Source organism: Lutjanus erythropterus, chromosome 14 (genome assembly GCF_056507025.1).
Source record: "Lutjanus erythropterus isolate fLutEry1 chromosome 14, fLutEry1.hap2, whole genome shotgun sequence".
Lineage (NCBI taxonomy): Eukaryota > Metazoa > Chordata > Actinopteri > Lutjaniformes > Lutjanidae > Lutjanus > Lutjanus erythropterus.
In genome coordinates this window covers 22,078,869-22,094,335 of record NC_139330.1, presented here as the reverse complement: position 1 = coordinate 22,094,335, position 15,467 = coordinate 22,078,869, and the positions used below count along the sequence as shown (strand labels likewise).

At 39.3% G+C, this 15,467-nt stretch overlaps 1 protein-coding gene across 1 annotated transcript in view; it reads left to right on the top strand.

The window, feature by feature from the left end:
* The window catches only part of fmn2a (formin 2a), a 54,156-nt gene that overhangs the window by 18,299 nt on the left and 20,390 nt on the right, over nucleotides 1-15,467 (top strand). The window contains exons 6-7 of the mRNA XM_084736132.1: nucleotides 4,839-4,926; nucleotides 12,580-12,641. Coding sequence (XP_084592258.1) covers nucleotides 4,839-4,926; nucleotides 12,580-12,641 — 150 coding nt within the window. The remainder of the gene's footprint in view (nucleotides 1-4,838; nucleotides 4,927-12,579; nucleotides 12,642-15,467) is intronic.

Sequence of the window (15,467 nt, the reverse complement as noted above, 5' to 3'; positions counted from 1 at the left end):
ACGGTGATGACTGTTCAGAGAGGGAGAGGGGAGAGAGTGGAGGAAAAAAGGGAGGGAGGGAGAAGCCTGGGAGCTGTATTTCGTGATGTGGTTCCTCCCATTGTGCTTTTTGTACGACTTTGTTTAATAGTCAGACTGTTTGCCTCCCCAAATGCCCTTTATGTCACTCCATCAATCTGCAAGTCAAACATTTGATTCACAGTCTAAAGCTGCTCTAGTCAACATGTTTATGTTGAAGTACTATTTTCTTAAATTGTGTGTCTAAATCACAAATAATGTTGCACCGGGGAAGAAAGTTTCACTCTTCTAATTGAGACCCAGTGGAATCATCCAGAAGTTTTTGCTGAGATGAAATGTTGCTCTCAGGCACTGACATTGGGGGGAAATCTTTTAAGTTTATGGGAAGTGATGAATTAACGCCAAAATATAAAGCCTTCTCCAAAAAAAGTTCCAGTTGAATGAAAGTTTGACTAGTGAACGATGCTTGAACTCTCTAGCCTTAACATAATGAAAATAATAATAATGTAGGTCTACTTGAGTGGTTTCTAAAGCCACATTACATAACTTCTGTCAAAACTTCCATGCCGGGTGTGGAGCAGCTGATGGACCTTTCATCGCACTTTATTGTCCAATGGAGCAATGTTGGTCTTTATTTTGTTGGCCTCCAGCTCTTTTTCTCTTTAATTTTACCTCCCAGAACACAGGAGAAGCTGGTCTGCTGCAGCCATGATTGGTTAGTTTGTTTGTGTCATTGTACGACTTTATCATGATTTTAAAGGGTTAGTTCAGAGTCACACAATAACTAAAACAACTAATTGATCGAGGCACCCGTGTTCTGTGAGGTTACAGTTTTTGCCAAAGGAGTCTGGTAGGTTTGGAGAGAGTAATATTTTTGCTTTTATAACAGCAGTTTTCTGTCAGAAATACTGTCTGAAGGCAGCGATTATTATACAGCACACATTTAAATGGATATTGGACCTTTTTTATGTGGCTAAAATGCTTCTGTGCTGGGGCCCCTCTCTCCTTCTCCAAACTGAGTGGGCCACTGACTAGTTAATGCGCCGGCTATGAATCAGTACCTCATACATACATCGAACTATCCCATTAATTACAGGCAGAGGACAAGATCTCTGCATATATAGACAGTTGCTTTTAAGTGATGATTTAGGGGGATTATTTTTATATTATTTATATGTGTATCCTTTTATTTTTAAAGGAAATCCTGTATAGTATGCCTTCACTGCTCAGTGCTGTGGAATAAGTGCTGTGAGGAGTCCAGAGAGTCCTGTATAAAAAAAAAAATGAAGCATGTGCCTGTACATCAACCACAAGCATGAGCTTCTTTTAAGTTTTATGAGGAGTACGCACACATCACAAAGTAACTTTGAAGTTAAAGCCCCATATGTATAGGATAGGAGAGGAAAAACTCACCTTGCAGTTGTGATCCAACAGAGCACAAGTCAAACAGCAGTGGGAAACAGTAGATAAGCTAAGCAAGTTTGCCCTTCACGAGAAAACTACACTCCTCATACTGGAATTCCTTTTCAAACACACTTCAAAAATAGTCACCGTAGTCATCAAGCATGCTGACACTTCAGTAGCTGTCAGATGAATTCTTCCACACCTGAGAGACGCAATGGGGGAATTCACTTCTGCACAGAGCAGCACTGCACCTGCTGGTCTAGATATAGGAGACGACACAGGGCAGGGAGACGGGGAACTATCAGAACGAGTGTGTTCTTCTCTATTGAAACAGACTTTCTTTGCTGTGATGTTCTGATTGATGGGACTCCGAATAAGTCTGCCACCACATCATGAAGTTGCTCATGTTGTGGTTGTATTGCTAAATTGAGACAAGAGACTAATTGAAGTGGATGTGGGTTAAATTCCTTCGGTCATCACTGCATGATGCTGAAGTCAATATCAGAAGAATAAATAAATGCAGTACGTAGAACTGTGAGTGACCTCAATTTGAAGCCAACCTTTGACATTTTCAGCTCATGAGGAGCGGCCCCAGGCCTCAAAACGATTAATCCCATCTCCTACTACTTGCAGCTATTCCCATCCCCCAGGGTGTTGTGAATTCAACTGTTCTGCTGATGAGAGGGGACAAGCATCTTCTCTAGAACTACCACTAGAGAGCAGCTTTGACGTCAGCACCCGGCAAGTTTAAAGGCCTCGGCTGACATCAGTTACCGATGTGAAGAAATACTGCCACTGACACCCAGTGTCATGTGTTGACCTGTCTGTCTGCAGAGAGGTTTAAAAGAGGAGCTGTTTTACTGCCTTTTTCATGTATAGTTGGAATATAGTTGTAGAATTATGGTGCTAAATTACATGACTTGCATTTGTTCAAGATGGAAGATTTTGGGGCTTTTCTTTCTTGGCACTTGGGGTTCATCCAGCAGTATTTTGAGTAGTGTTTGATTTTTGAGATGCAAAGTGTGTTTTCACTTCTGATCAAATGAATGCTAATGTGCAGCTTAAGTCCTAAGCTCCTCACAGCTTAAAGTTTTCGATCACACATGAATGACGGTTTCTTATAAGCAGGTTAGGGAAGAATATAAATAACTGGAAGGCTGCAACTGATTACTTTTATTTATTTATTTTACAACTTAATGCAGTGATTAGTTTCTCAATTCATCAATGTTATGTATGTTGTGTATGTTATTTTGCGATCACCAAAGACTAAAAAAGCTACAAATCCTAACTTGTTGCTGTTTTGCAATTGTACTTGAAAAAATTACTATAATGATTAATCAAATTAAAGTAGGTGCACACTCATTGCACACTCACTCAGCAAAAATACACAGTGAAAGTGATCTATTGATGTCATATCAACATCAAACTAGCAACATGACACCTTTTAGTTTAGTTTCAATGTCTATATCTGAAGAATATGTCACAGATATGAAAAAAATGGGTGCAGGGCAGTATTTTTCCAGTGCACTCTCTTTTTCCCTTTATCCCGCCCTCTCTTTCTCCCTACCCTCCCCCTCCCACTGAAGGATGGAGAAAAAAAAATCACACTGCTTTCTGGTGACAACACTTTTCTCTTCAGAGCTCTGCTGCTGACTTAATGTAGAAAGACAGAGCTGGCATGAGCAGTGCCACAGCAGAAATGTTGTCTGTGTGGACACCACAGGTCTGCAAGCTGCAGCAGTCCAGTAAGGTAGCCGTTACACACAGGAACATGCAGCCAGTGTGGCCTCACCTTAACAACTTCATAATGGCTTTTCAGACACCTGTGGGTCACAGACATCAGTTTATGATAAATACATGGATTCTGCAGGTCCTGCTCAGTTCAGACTGTCAAACTGTCAGGATGAGCATCCTTTCGGTCAGGATAATTCTTATTAGTGGGTTTAGTTGAACTTGGTGCTTGATCCCAATGTTTAATGACAAAGAGATCAGATTACAATTAATAATCACTTTTTGTTCAGCTCAAAACTTGTGCGCCATTTAATTTTCAGGTCTCCTTTTCTCATTTTGAGTGAACTTATACCTTAGGGAGTTGTTCCTTACATGTGAACCAGAGCTGTACTGAACTGATAAAAGTCCATATTGGCCAACCCCGAAATGATAAATGGATCAACATATAGTTAATGTGACTAAAAGGATTTCTTTAAACCAAAAACTTAAACACATGGATCTCATAAAACTGTTGAAAGACAGCATATTAGATGAAATTTTCGGGGCTGTTTTGTTGTCCTGAATATGTTCATCACGAAAATAATTTCAGTAATTATAGTGCTTCATGGATCCAGCTGTGTTTCATTATGAAAGGATACTACTGATACACTGCAAGGGAATTTTCATTTTACATTTATATAAGAAGTGGTAAAATGATCCTCTGTAATATCAGGCAACCCGGCTATGGTTACTACACCGCTGAACTCTGTTTTGTGTAAGTTGAACGTGTTTGTTCGTTTGGGAGAGTTGGGGTCAGCTGATAAAACATGACGAATGATGTATTTTTTTTTACTGCCATGAAGCGGCTACCCTACACTTGCTATCACAGGCTCACTGTGGAAGCCGTTTGGCATCATATCTCAAATGGCCTGTCCCCTGAAGCTGTGGTCGAGCTGGGAAAACGGAGACAGTTGGGGCCTGGTGATATAACTTCCTGTGTGTTTGAGAGGCCTGTGGTTTGTGTGATCTGGTTTAGATGGAAGCGTTCTGTCTGGATCACAGTAGGCGACGGGTTTCCTGTCCTGTCCCTTCACCACTTTGCTACCCGGTGCACACTTCTGCTTACTCAGGCGAGCTGCGGTTCATAATGGCCCCCTTGGATGCAGTTTTTCATGCATAACAACAACATAGGCTTGATATTCAACTCCTGGCTGTTGGAGAAGTCGACCAACGTTTGTTAATATTGGATCAGATACGATCCTGGGACACAATGGTTTTGACTAGAAGTTATTGTAGTCCTCTCTTTGCTTTGTGCAATTTTCTAAAATGTAATATAAACAAAACCACAGAGATCCTCTGTATGTTTAATCAGTCTCTTGTTTTCTAAAAGGTTTTATTTGCATGACTGAAAGATGATGGATGTGGAAATTTGGGGGAAAAGGAGAAATTGTTAATCATCATAATTCAACTAGACAGCATTATAATTTTGCTAATGTTTGCGGTTGAATAGTATTAAGTTTTCCTCCCACAGATGTAAACAGACAAAGGAGAGTGATGTTCCTGTCTTTTGTTCCAGTCATTATTAAATGTCTGCATGTGTATGTCTGTGTGTGTTTATGTCATGCTATTTGGAGTATTAATATCCCTGTTCTCCTTGGCCTTGTAAAACTCTACAGCTCACATCTCTTTGTCTCATCAATTCTCAGGTGGTGAAGCTCTTGAGCAACAAGCGTTCGCAGGCTGTGGGTATTCTCATGTCCAGCATTCATCTTGATATGAAAGACATCCAGAATGGTGAGTGTTATTATCTTGTCCTATATGAACTCATCTTCCTACAGATGTTTGAGAAAATGTGACGCAGGGTACAGTAAAATAACACAATGTGTGAATGTGTCTGTAGAAAGTGTTGTTGTTTTGACCTGCATGTTACCACATTATGCAGGTTATATTGGAAGTGCATGCTGGATTAGTCATTGTGGAAGGGGAAATATGGTACATAGATCTGTAAGTACAGTAGATTTATCAGTGAATAATGCCTTACTTTACATAATGCTCTTTTGACTCAAATTATCTGTATTTTCTACAACAGAAAGGCACACCTGTTGTATACTAAATGGCTAAACTCAGGAGTATTGTTTTAAGGCTGTAGTCAACCAAACAATCACTCTCTACTCACACTGCAAACAACTTATTGGTCTGTGGGGAAAAAACTGTACATTATCTCCAGGATTTGGAGGGTGACTTTAAAATTGTAGTAACTTATTAAGTTTTAATGTAAAAATGGAATCATTAACCTAAATAAATGTAATCAGTAACCTCATCCTAGTATCACAATATTAAAGCAATGTAACTTGATTACTTTTAGTTACTTTTGGAATCACCTCAGTGCCCACAATGGTGAAATTGTTTAGCCTGATGTAATGTTTTATGATTGTTAGATTTATTGTTTGTCTGGTTATTCCTTCCTGGGTTATGGGCAAATGCACATGTAGATTAACAGCAGTAATTACACGCATGTAAATGTACTTAAAGTAGTTTTTACACGCACACCATCCCACCCACAGTCCCAGAATATTTTGATTTTCAAAGCTAAAGGCAGAACTGTCACTGATGTTGTTCCTCTTTCTGGTTAAAAGACAAAATAATGTGAGATATAATGTGTGCACCATGTGTGCAGTACATCATCACATAGCATGTATTTTAAAATTGTAATCTTGCTAAGTAATTCTCATTTTTAATTAGTCAGTTACCTTATTTTGTATCCCGATTATGTCAGCTACACTGAGTGACCTGGTAGCTGAAATGGTGCTAATCAAAGTTACACAATGCTGACAAGCACATGAATTCCTGCAGTTTGACCATTTCTTTTTTACACAAAGCTATGCCTTTACATTAATGTCAACCAAGTCAATTTACATACAGCAGCGTCACACTGACTGATTAACTGAGTTAAGCTGACAGCATTTCTGCACAGTCACTGTGAGTATGTTAGCATGGTGATGTAAGCATTTAGTTCAAAACAGTAGGGCTGTAGTCAGGAAAATAAAATCTTGGTCAGCTTCTACTCACTGTCTAACCAATCAATTGGTCTGGAAAAAAAAAAAACTTACCTCTAGATTAACTAAATTACCCACAGTGCACTCTACCTGTTCACTTAAATGGGTGCTAATCAAAGTTACACAGTGTTGCCAGGCACATCACTTCCTTGTAGTTTCACCATGTCTTTTTCTCATGTAACTATATTGTTAGTTTCAGGGTATGTGTATCAAGTAAACTTACATCCAGTGCTGCAGTATAAACTTTCACCATTACCAACATCAGATTTCGCATCAAATGCAAGACAGATGCACTTTCATCTGAGCGTTCCTTTGAGTGAATTGGGTGGTTTGATAAGTCACACCTGCCTATGAACTGGGAGAAGGGCTCTCCATTGTATTTTTTGTGCTAACATGTTTAAGTAAACAGACAAAGGTGGATTCTTCCTCTTTTTGTTTGAATAAGCAGCCATCACCAGCTCTGTAGGGGAGGCAGCAACTGACAATAAATACTAGACACTTTTCATTAAGAAACATAACAAACTCTGAACACTGATATCAGATCCCTCTCTTGCACTCTATAACATCTTTTGGAACAATTTCTCCCTACAAAATTAAAAAAGTGGCCGTAGTACTGAGATTGTTTACTTTGTTTTTGGAGTGCTGCTATCTCAGTTCATAGAATACATGTTGTTCTCTACTGAGACGTGAGTAAGATTGAATATTGGCTGAGGTCATTGCCAAAGTTTCAGCCTCCCCCCTAGTAGTTAGCTTTTGTCAAGGCATATCTGAAATGTTTTTCCTTTGTTGCTCTCTTCCCGTCTGTTTTTCTTTGCTCTCATTTTGCATAATCTCTCCCCATCTAACATCCACATCTTGTTCTTCCGCCGCTCTCTGTCTTTCTCTGATGACTTGTCACCATCTTGTCTAAACGGCTTTGTTAAAGTGAAGTCATTCAGGAGATGTTGATGGGAACAGACTGTTTTCCTGTTTTAGTTACTCTCTGATTGCTCTCCAGTCTTCGCTCATCCATGTGTCTAAACACTCCTCCTCGTCTCCACGTCCTATTCAGTCCTCCGACAGCAGAGCCTTTATTACAGCTTCAAATCTTTATCTCAACATGCATGGCAACTGAGTAGGTTACATTAGAATAAATGTGTACCACAGCAACCATCACTGGTACATATTGTACACTTGTAGCAATAAACTGTTACTCTGCATCTCCTGGACTGAATTTCCCCTCTTCTATGTTTCTGGCCTTCATGTCAGTCTTTGGTGCATCCATCTCAGGTCAGAGTGGAAGGGCAAGCGAGGGCCACTCTCATCAGCACTGTCATTCATCTCCTATGTTAGGACAGTTTTTACCATAGTACATAATTAGCACTGATTGGAAACTTCAGTATATCATGGAGAGTAAGATCAGAGAGAAGATGCCTCGGTCACACTTTATTTCCACTAATAAGATGTTACAAGCTGTACTTGTATCAAATTAGACATTATTAGAAATAATGTTTTTTATTAGACCCTTTATTTTCCCTTATTGGACATTATTAGAGGGTAATTAGGAACACATTACAACAGACCTTTGGTGTTATCTAAAGTGAAAGCACATATCTGTGACTTGAGACACACCTTCTTTGGATGGGCCCATATAATTGGCAGAGTAACCAAGACCAATGAATACTTATTTGAAATCAAATCAAATCAAATCACATTATCTGCCTACATCAGGGGTCTGCAACCTGCAAATCTTTAGCCATTTTCCAGTGGCTTCCAATGGCTTTGAGAAAAATTTACTAACAATTTTTTTTTTCATTTTCATTTATTATTTTGTAGGCCTAAAGGGCCTTTATTTATTTCTCCAATTGTAAAATAAAGTTTAATATTTCATCAGATGAAATTTGCATCATAGCCTGCGTCAACAGCTCCACACCTTTATCTAAAAATTTTGCTTCTGGTGGCTCGTCTTAAGTCTCCCTGGGCTAGTTATGGCTACCAAATCCCAAACAAGAAAAGTTTAGAGAGAATTTAATTGTTTTGGTTCCAGAAAGACTTCTTTTGTCCGAAAATGGGTCCTTTGAGAGTGAAGCTTGCTGACCCCTGGCCTACAGTATTACAGTAAGTCTGTGCAGTCACCCACAGACAAGATCTTTCTGGTAGATCTTGTTCTTGGTTTTTAAGGGGGAAGTGGCAGATATATGATTTCACTTTAGTTTACAGCACACTTCTTTTATAATGTGTTCCTATTGGCCTCTAAGGGTCTAACTGTGGCAAATAATAACTTTTGTATAAGGGTCTAATAATGAGTGTCATACAGCCTAATAAAGAGCATAATATTAATTATTGTTTTTGTGCTATGATGCAAAGTATGGCTTGCTGCGTTATTAGTGTACTGTAAAATAAAGCACAACATACATAAAGAATATAATTAATATAAAAAATTCAGAGAATCAGGAGAAATCTCTGCATGTAGGTGCAAGAGTGAAAACCATGAGTGCCTGAGACCATTGTGACATCTGTGCTAAAGAGAAGGATGATCCAGATTGTTACCAGCACTAACTTCAAAATCCAACATCTGTGATTGGGTGTATTAGTGCTCGTGGCATCATGGCTAACTGTCACATCTGTGAAGGCCCCTTTTAATGCTGAAAGGTACGTACAGATTTTGGAGCAACATATGCTGCCATGCAGACAACGTCTTTTTCCAAGACACCCCTGCTTACTTCAACTAGACAGCGCCATGACACATTCTGCATTTCTTACAACAGTTTGGCTTTGTGGTACAAGAGGTTGGGTACTACACTGGCCTGCCTGCAGTTCAGACCTGTCTCCCACTGAAAATGTGTGATGCATTATGAAGCAAAAAATACAACAATGAAATGCTCAGCAACTGAAGTTGTATATTAAACAAGAATGGGAATGATTTTCTTTTTAGAAACTTCAACCGTTAGTGTCCTCGGTTTCCAAACACTTACTGTGTGTTGTTAAAAGAAAAAGTGATATATCAGAGTAGTAAATGTGCCCCAGGACTACATCTTTTGGAATTCAGAATGACTGCATATTAACAAAAAACAATAAAGTTAATTTAATTGAGCATTAAATATCTTGTCTTTGTAGGTCAAATAGGATTAGAAAGTCATTGCATTCTGCTTTTATTTACATTCTACCCAATGTCCCAACTTTTCTGGAACTGTGGTTGTACTTGTTCCCGTAACTGTGACATGCCTACTCCCTTGCACAAACAAAATAACCCATGAAAGTGTTTTTTAATTACTTAGTCATGCATTCAATTTAATGATTATTAGGCGTGAATAATCATATCCTTATTACTCATTATTTTATTATAAAGAACAAACCCCAGCAAGACTTATCATTAGTAATGCTATTGTTTCCCTATGCCTGAACTGATCTCATGTGCTGTTAGAGATTTAAGATGATTAAAGAATTGAAGGACAGTTTGTTTACAAAAGCAAAAGATTAATTCGGCAAATCTTGTAATTGTCCCTTTTGGTGTAGTGAATCATTGTTTCATTTCCTCTTCATTCCGTGATGAAGGCTGTGACTAGCAAAGCCCTCATCACTTGGATACCTCTCACTTAAAGAAAAACAACCTCTGAATCATTGATTTAGATGGTGTCTGTTTTATGACGTTCGTGTTGCTCAGTGAGAAGTCAACACATTTTTCTTTTCCTCACAGCTGTTGTTGTTTGTTGTCAGACTTGGCCGACACTCTGCATGTTTCATAGGACACTTCCATGCGGTGTCTGCTTCCTGTGAGGCTCTGGAGCGCCAGTCACAGTATTAGATGGTGGTTGCCGGCGCCACGCTGGGGTTGAATGTGGTAGTCAGGGTAGACCCAGGCAGATGGGTCTGGCTTTTGGTCATAAGAGGTCTGTGTCAGAGCGATGATACGGTTTTCTCCCACGTCTTTTAAAACCCGTCTCCAATCAAACCAGAAAGCCAGACTCTGGTTCAGATAGTAATGAAAACCAAATGGTTACAAGAGAAGTGCGAGAAACAGAAAAGGGGAGAGTCAGAGACGAGGAAGTTATTTCTGTGGTGGCTTCGTAAGAGGAGAGAGTGTGAAGAGGTTAGAGAGTGACAGCAAAGAACTTGGAACGAAGGACTGGATTTGCCCTTATGGCACAAGAATGAGAAGATTAAAAAGTCTGCAGGATTACATAAAGTAATTTATGTAACATAAAGTGAGATAAAGCTATATCAAAGCTAAAAACATGAGACAGAACTGACTGGAGCAGAACAGCAGTCACTCAGCGTTTTTTTTTCCAAATGCTTGTACTTTCGATTATTTTGTTTTTCTCTTGAACTTTGTCATTCTTGTGTCTGAAAGGGACAGTTCACTCCAAAATCTAAAATACATATTTTCCTCTTACCTGTAGTGCTATTTAGTCAGGCCGGGTATTGGTACTCAATACCTTAAGGTATAAATTGAAATATCCCAGTACCAAGTAGTATAAAAGCGTCTCCAGTCAAATGATACTAGCAATCAAATCTTTTGGTACTCAGATCTAGAAAAAAAAAACTTTTTATTTGGTTTTGGCTTGCTACCAATCACCACAAGCATTCTTCATGAAGAAGAACCTACAAAAAAGCTATCTCTCTGCTCTCTGTTGGTATTGGTATCACTTTCAGAGTACTGGTACTGGTATCAATATTTTTTAAGCGGTACCAACCCTACTTTTTATCCATCTAGATTGTTTTGGTGCAAGCTGCTGACTTATGTAGGAGCTATTTTTCTTTCCAGTAGAAAGAAAGTAGTTGTGTTACATTGTTCTGCAGAAAGACAGTAGTTCCTACATGAAACTGCTCATAACAAAGGTCTGTGGACTATCTTGAGTAACCAGGTCATGACTTTTGCAAAGAGGCACTGCTGTTTGGTTTGATAAATGTATTGTTTACGGCTTTAAAGACCACAAGATGATGCCATCTATTCCCATTATATTTGAGAGAAAGCAGAATTCTCAACATGTTCTCATCCCAACTTGTCACATACTGTAACTCATGCTGCCAGAAAGCCTTTTTAACATGTAATTAATGCTGAGAAACGGTTGCAGTTTGGTTAGGTGTGGGCAGAAAAAGTTCAGGATAAGACCATGTTCAGGATTACAATAACTACGTTAGAGACATCACGTGACGTCACTGAGCAACTTGCAACATGAAAGTGACGAAGTAATGCATGTATGTTATACCTTACAATTTTTAATAATATTTCGGTCTCATGTTGGACAGGAACACCACACTTATGGGTGAAAGCTCTTTGTTTGAGCCATCCATTTACTGTACCACACCTCCTCCATGTGTGGGCATTCTCCCTCTTTATAGTATTTCATAAGCCTGGGGCATCATATGCAGCCACAGATAGGTTTACACTGATACGCTTAAAAAGCCCGATGCGTTGCCACTGAGGGTGACAAGGTGACAAATTGTCAGTATGTGATGAGCTGAGAATAAGAATGGGCTGGATATCTCTATATCTCCAGAACTCGACAACTCGCACCAAAATAATCTAGACGGATAAATGGAACTACAGGCCAGAGGAAAATTATCTGTTCTTGATTTTGACAGGGTGAACTGTGCCTTTAACTTAAGGTTGTGTTGGTGGAAAGTTTAAAAGAAGTGCACTCTTATACAGTGTCCAAGCATAAGATGTAATGCAAAGTGAACGTTGTGCATTGAATCCATTACTCAAAGTCCCTTTATCCCTTCTGACACCACCCTCCCCCCACTGTACCTCAACAGCAAATCAGCAGATCAAAACAATGTGAGTAATTTGGACACCCACAGCACGTTGAAATACATATGTAGGTGTCGAGTGCTTCACTGGGTGATTGTGCATACAGCAACACCTCAGCCTCAACACCGCAGACCCCCGGGCTCTGTTTGTCTTTAAACATTTACTTTCAAAGGATTAATGCTCACGGGCGCCAGGTCCTCGCGCCGAGACAAAAAGGCGACACCAGGAATTCAAACACAGGAGTTCAAACACAGATCTTTGTACCTTTGACAGATTTCTAAGACCTCCGTATTTATGTTTTAGTTTGTGGCCCCTGCTATGCTATCATGATGAGAGCTGATATCTATGTAACTCACAGCATACGGCACATGACGCTTTATGTGGGCTGTGCAGGGAGAAGTTTTGTCCTTGTTTCATGCCACCTTCAGCTCCAGCAAAGAAAAAAACTCAGACTGCCAAAGTTTGTGATCGTTATTTCAGCCAAAGAAAAATGTTAAATGCCTGGAGAGTCTGAAAGTGGAGGCCTGTTTGTGCTGGTTTGATTTCTGACTTGTTAATGGTGTTACTCAAAGGTAGCAAGGGAATGTCATGACAGGCTTTAGTGTTAACATTCACATTAACCATATCATCCTCTCCTTCTCCTCCTTCCATCCGCAGCCGTCCTAAATATGGACAACACTGTCGTTGATCTGGAGACTCTGCATGCCCTTTATGAAAATGTGAGTATTACAACATTTTGTAACTCTACTTGGAATTGGAGGTATGTCTTTTATGGTTACAACAGCAACAAACATTTTTTAACTTTGCCAATTTTTTGACTTTGAAGGAAGGATTACCGAGGCTCATGTGGACAGTGGTTTCAGTAAAATCAATAGACCATGAAAAGACAATATCCCAAACTGAAATACATTTCTGCACTTTCCTGCCAATGCAGAATCATATAAATACACGGTGTTGAGCAACAAACCCAGTATAATTATACAAAGTAACACCACTGACAGCTTGGGCTGATCTTGACTGCAGCGTTCAGTCTGGGAAAACCTTTTTTTTCCTTTTCCTCTGTGGTTTGCAGTTAAAGTATTATTTTGCAGTTTGCTTGTGACAAATGGAATGATTTATTGTTAGTCATTTCATGCCATATATGAATAACAGGCAATTATTTTATTATAGAATGAAACCTAAGAGGACTCAACAAGCCGTGATATCAACAAAATGGCAAGAAAGGTCATTCATCAGCTGTTAGTGTTGTTTTATTTGGCACTTCTCTGAGGGTAAACCACAAAACACCAGTTGCTATCCATCAAAAGATACCTTTCACAGATTAATAAAAGCTGAGTTTTAAACACAGTGTAGGTGGGATTTTTCCCACTTTTAAATTGAATTGGTTTGTCTATTAGGGGAGACTGGGGATGGTAGTAACACTTTTTGGTTTTAGCATCAGTAACTCAGTGATTATTCGGTCTTTAAAACTTTGATACATAGTACCCATATTCGTCTACTACAAATAAAAATCAGTTAGATGTCTACTACAATCACAGATTATGTGAGTTAACATCAAATACAAAGAGTTCCATTGTTACGACCTACCCTGCTCCTGGGATAGATGTAAAAATGAGACAGGCTACATACTGTAGCTAACAGTCTTATCATGTGGGCTTGACAGTAGCAGACTGCAAAACATCAAATCAAACTAGAGAAACTGCTAGTTTAGGTTATGTAAACCAAACCCCGTCTCTACAATACAATGACTGCAATGCAGAAATTTATTTTGATCAAAAAATGTTACTTTCTTACCTGAAAATCAGTTTCTTGGTTGTAAAATTCACAACGTTGTCCACAAGGACTTGCCACCTCTCCTGTGAAAAAGCAAATAGGAGTGTACAATATTGATGACATCACCACAACTTTCTGATTTGTGAAATTGACAATCTTACAACTATCCCAGGGTGTTACAACACCTCCTGGTCTCCCCTACATAAAGTAACATTTTCTGTACCATCAGTCAGAGACGTTACTCCGCTGTGAAATATGTGGAGCTCTTAATTCCATGTTGCACTTGGGAGGGTGAACTAAAGGAAGTGTGCGTTAGATACCAAAACAAACAGGCGAGCCACAAACTGTACTGGTATGTGTGCTGTTTGGCGACAGAGTCCCAGTCTTGTGTAGGTCTGTCTGCTGGCCTGGACGGGAACCAGCACTTTCACATAGTAAACATGTTTTCTTCACCCTGGATGTGATTGACTTCACTTTTGTAATGCCCATGTGCAAAGCAAATGATAGTTGAGAAACTCTTGCATTTGTATTACATAGCTCTTCTTGAATATGTGGTTTAAATAAAACAAACAATAGAATTACCACCTTGTAATTGTATACCTCCATCAACAAGTCAGGTTGCAGTTTACATCTATGTCCATTCAGACTCATATGTATAATGAGGTTATCGCTTTGGTTTGGGCAGTATTTACTTTTCATACCATCATACTTTTCTAACATTTTACAGAGGTATATGGCATTTTGACAGCATTTATGTAAAACTTGTGTAAAACAGCTAAGCTCATTTCTGTTCCTCTGCAGATAGCACTCAACAACACACACTCAGCAGTTTTGTTTCGGTCTTGACAAGCTGCAGCCTTTATTTACTGACAAACTCCAATCTAAACTGTACATTTACTGCCAACCCGAACAACTTGACTGCTCATCCTTTCCTTCACTGTCACTGTGTCAGTCTGCCACTCGCTCTCTCTCATGGCTGCTAAAGCTACATACTCAAAAACACAACACTCCTCTGAACAATCAGTAGTCTGTAGTGTTTGCTAGTTTTATCCTATCTCACATTTGTGTGAAATTTTGTCATAATAAGTCTATATGTTCTTGTGTTCTGGTCAAAAACATGTATTGTGAAGTCACAGTGACTTTGATCTTTGACCTCCAAATTTTGTTCATCCTTCGGGCCAAGTTTGTAGAAATTCATCAAGACACTCCTGAGAAATTTTGTTCATGAGCATGGGATGAACATGAGCTCACAGTGACTTTGACCTTTGACCCAAGATTTAATCCATTCATCCTTGGGCCCAAGTGGACTGCCAAGTTCGAAGAAATTCTGTCAAGGTTTTCTTGAGATGTTGCATTCACAAGAATGGGACAGACAGATGGACAGACAACCCAAAAACATAAAGCCTCCAGCTATAGTGGTCGCTGGGGTAGAGGCATAAAAAAGAGTCTACACTAAGCTTTGCCAAGTGAAATGACCGCATTGTATCGTATAATATTAGCATAAAAAGAGTTACAGAGCTGTCATCACTACTTTCCAATATGTCTCCATTTTGGCTATGAAGGGCTCCTTGTATACAGTAAATCCATATTCATCAACCTTCACTGATAGTAAACCTCCCTCGCCCAGTGGAAACGGTTCAGGACCCGTTCGAAGTCAGGTCAGTAAATAATGGAACATGAAAACGGGCATGTTTTCCACATTTCAACTGTAATACAGTTTTAAGATGCTGTGAAATTCCTGTGAATTGCTTTTTGGCACAACTACACAGGAG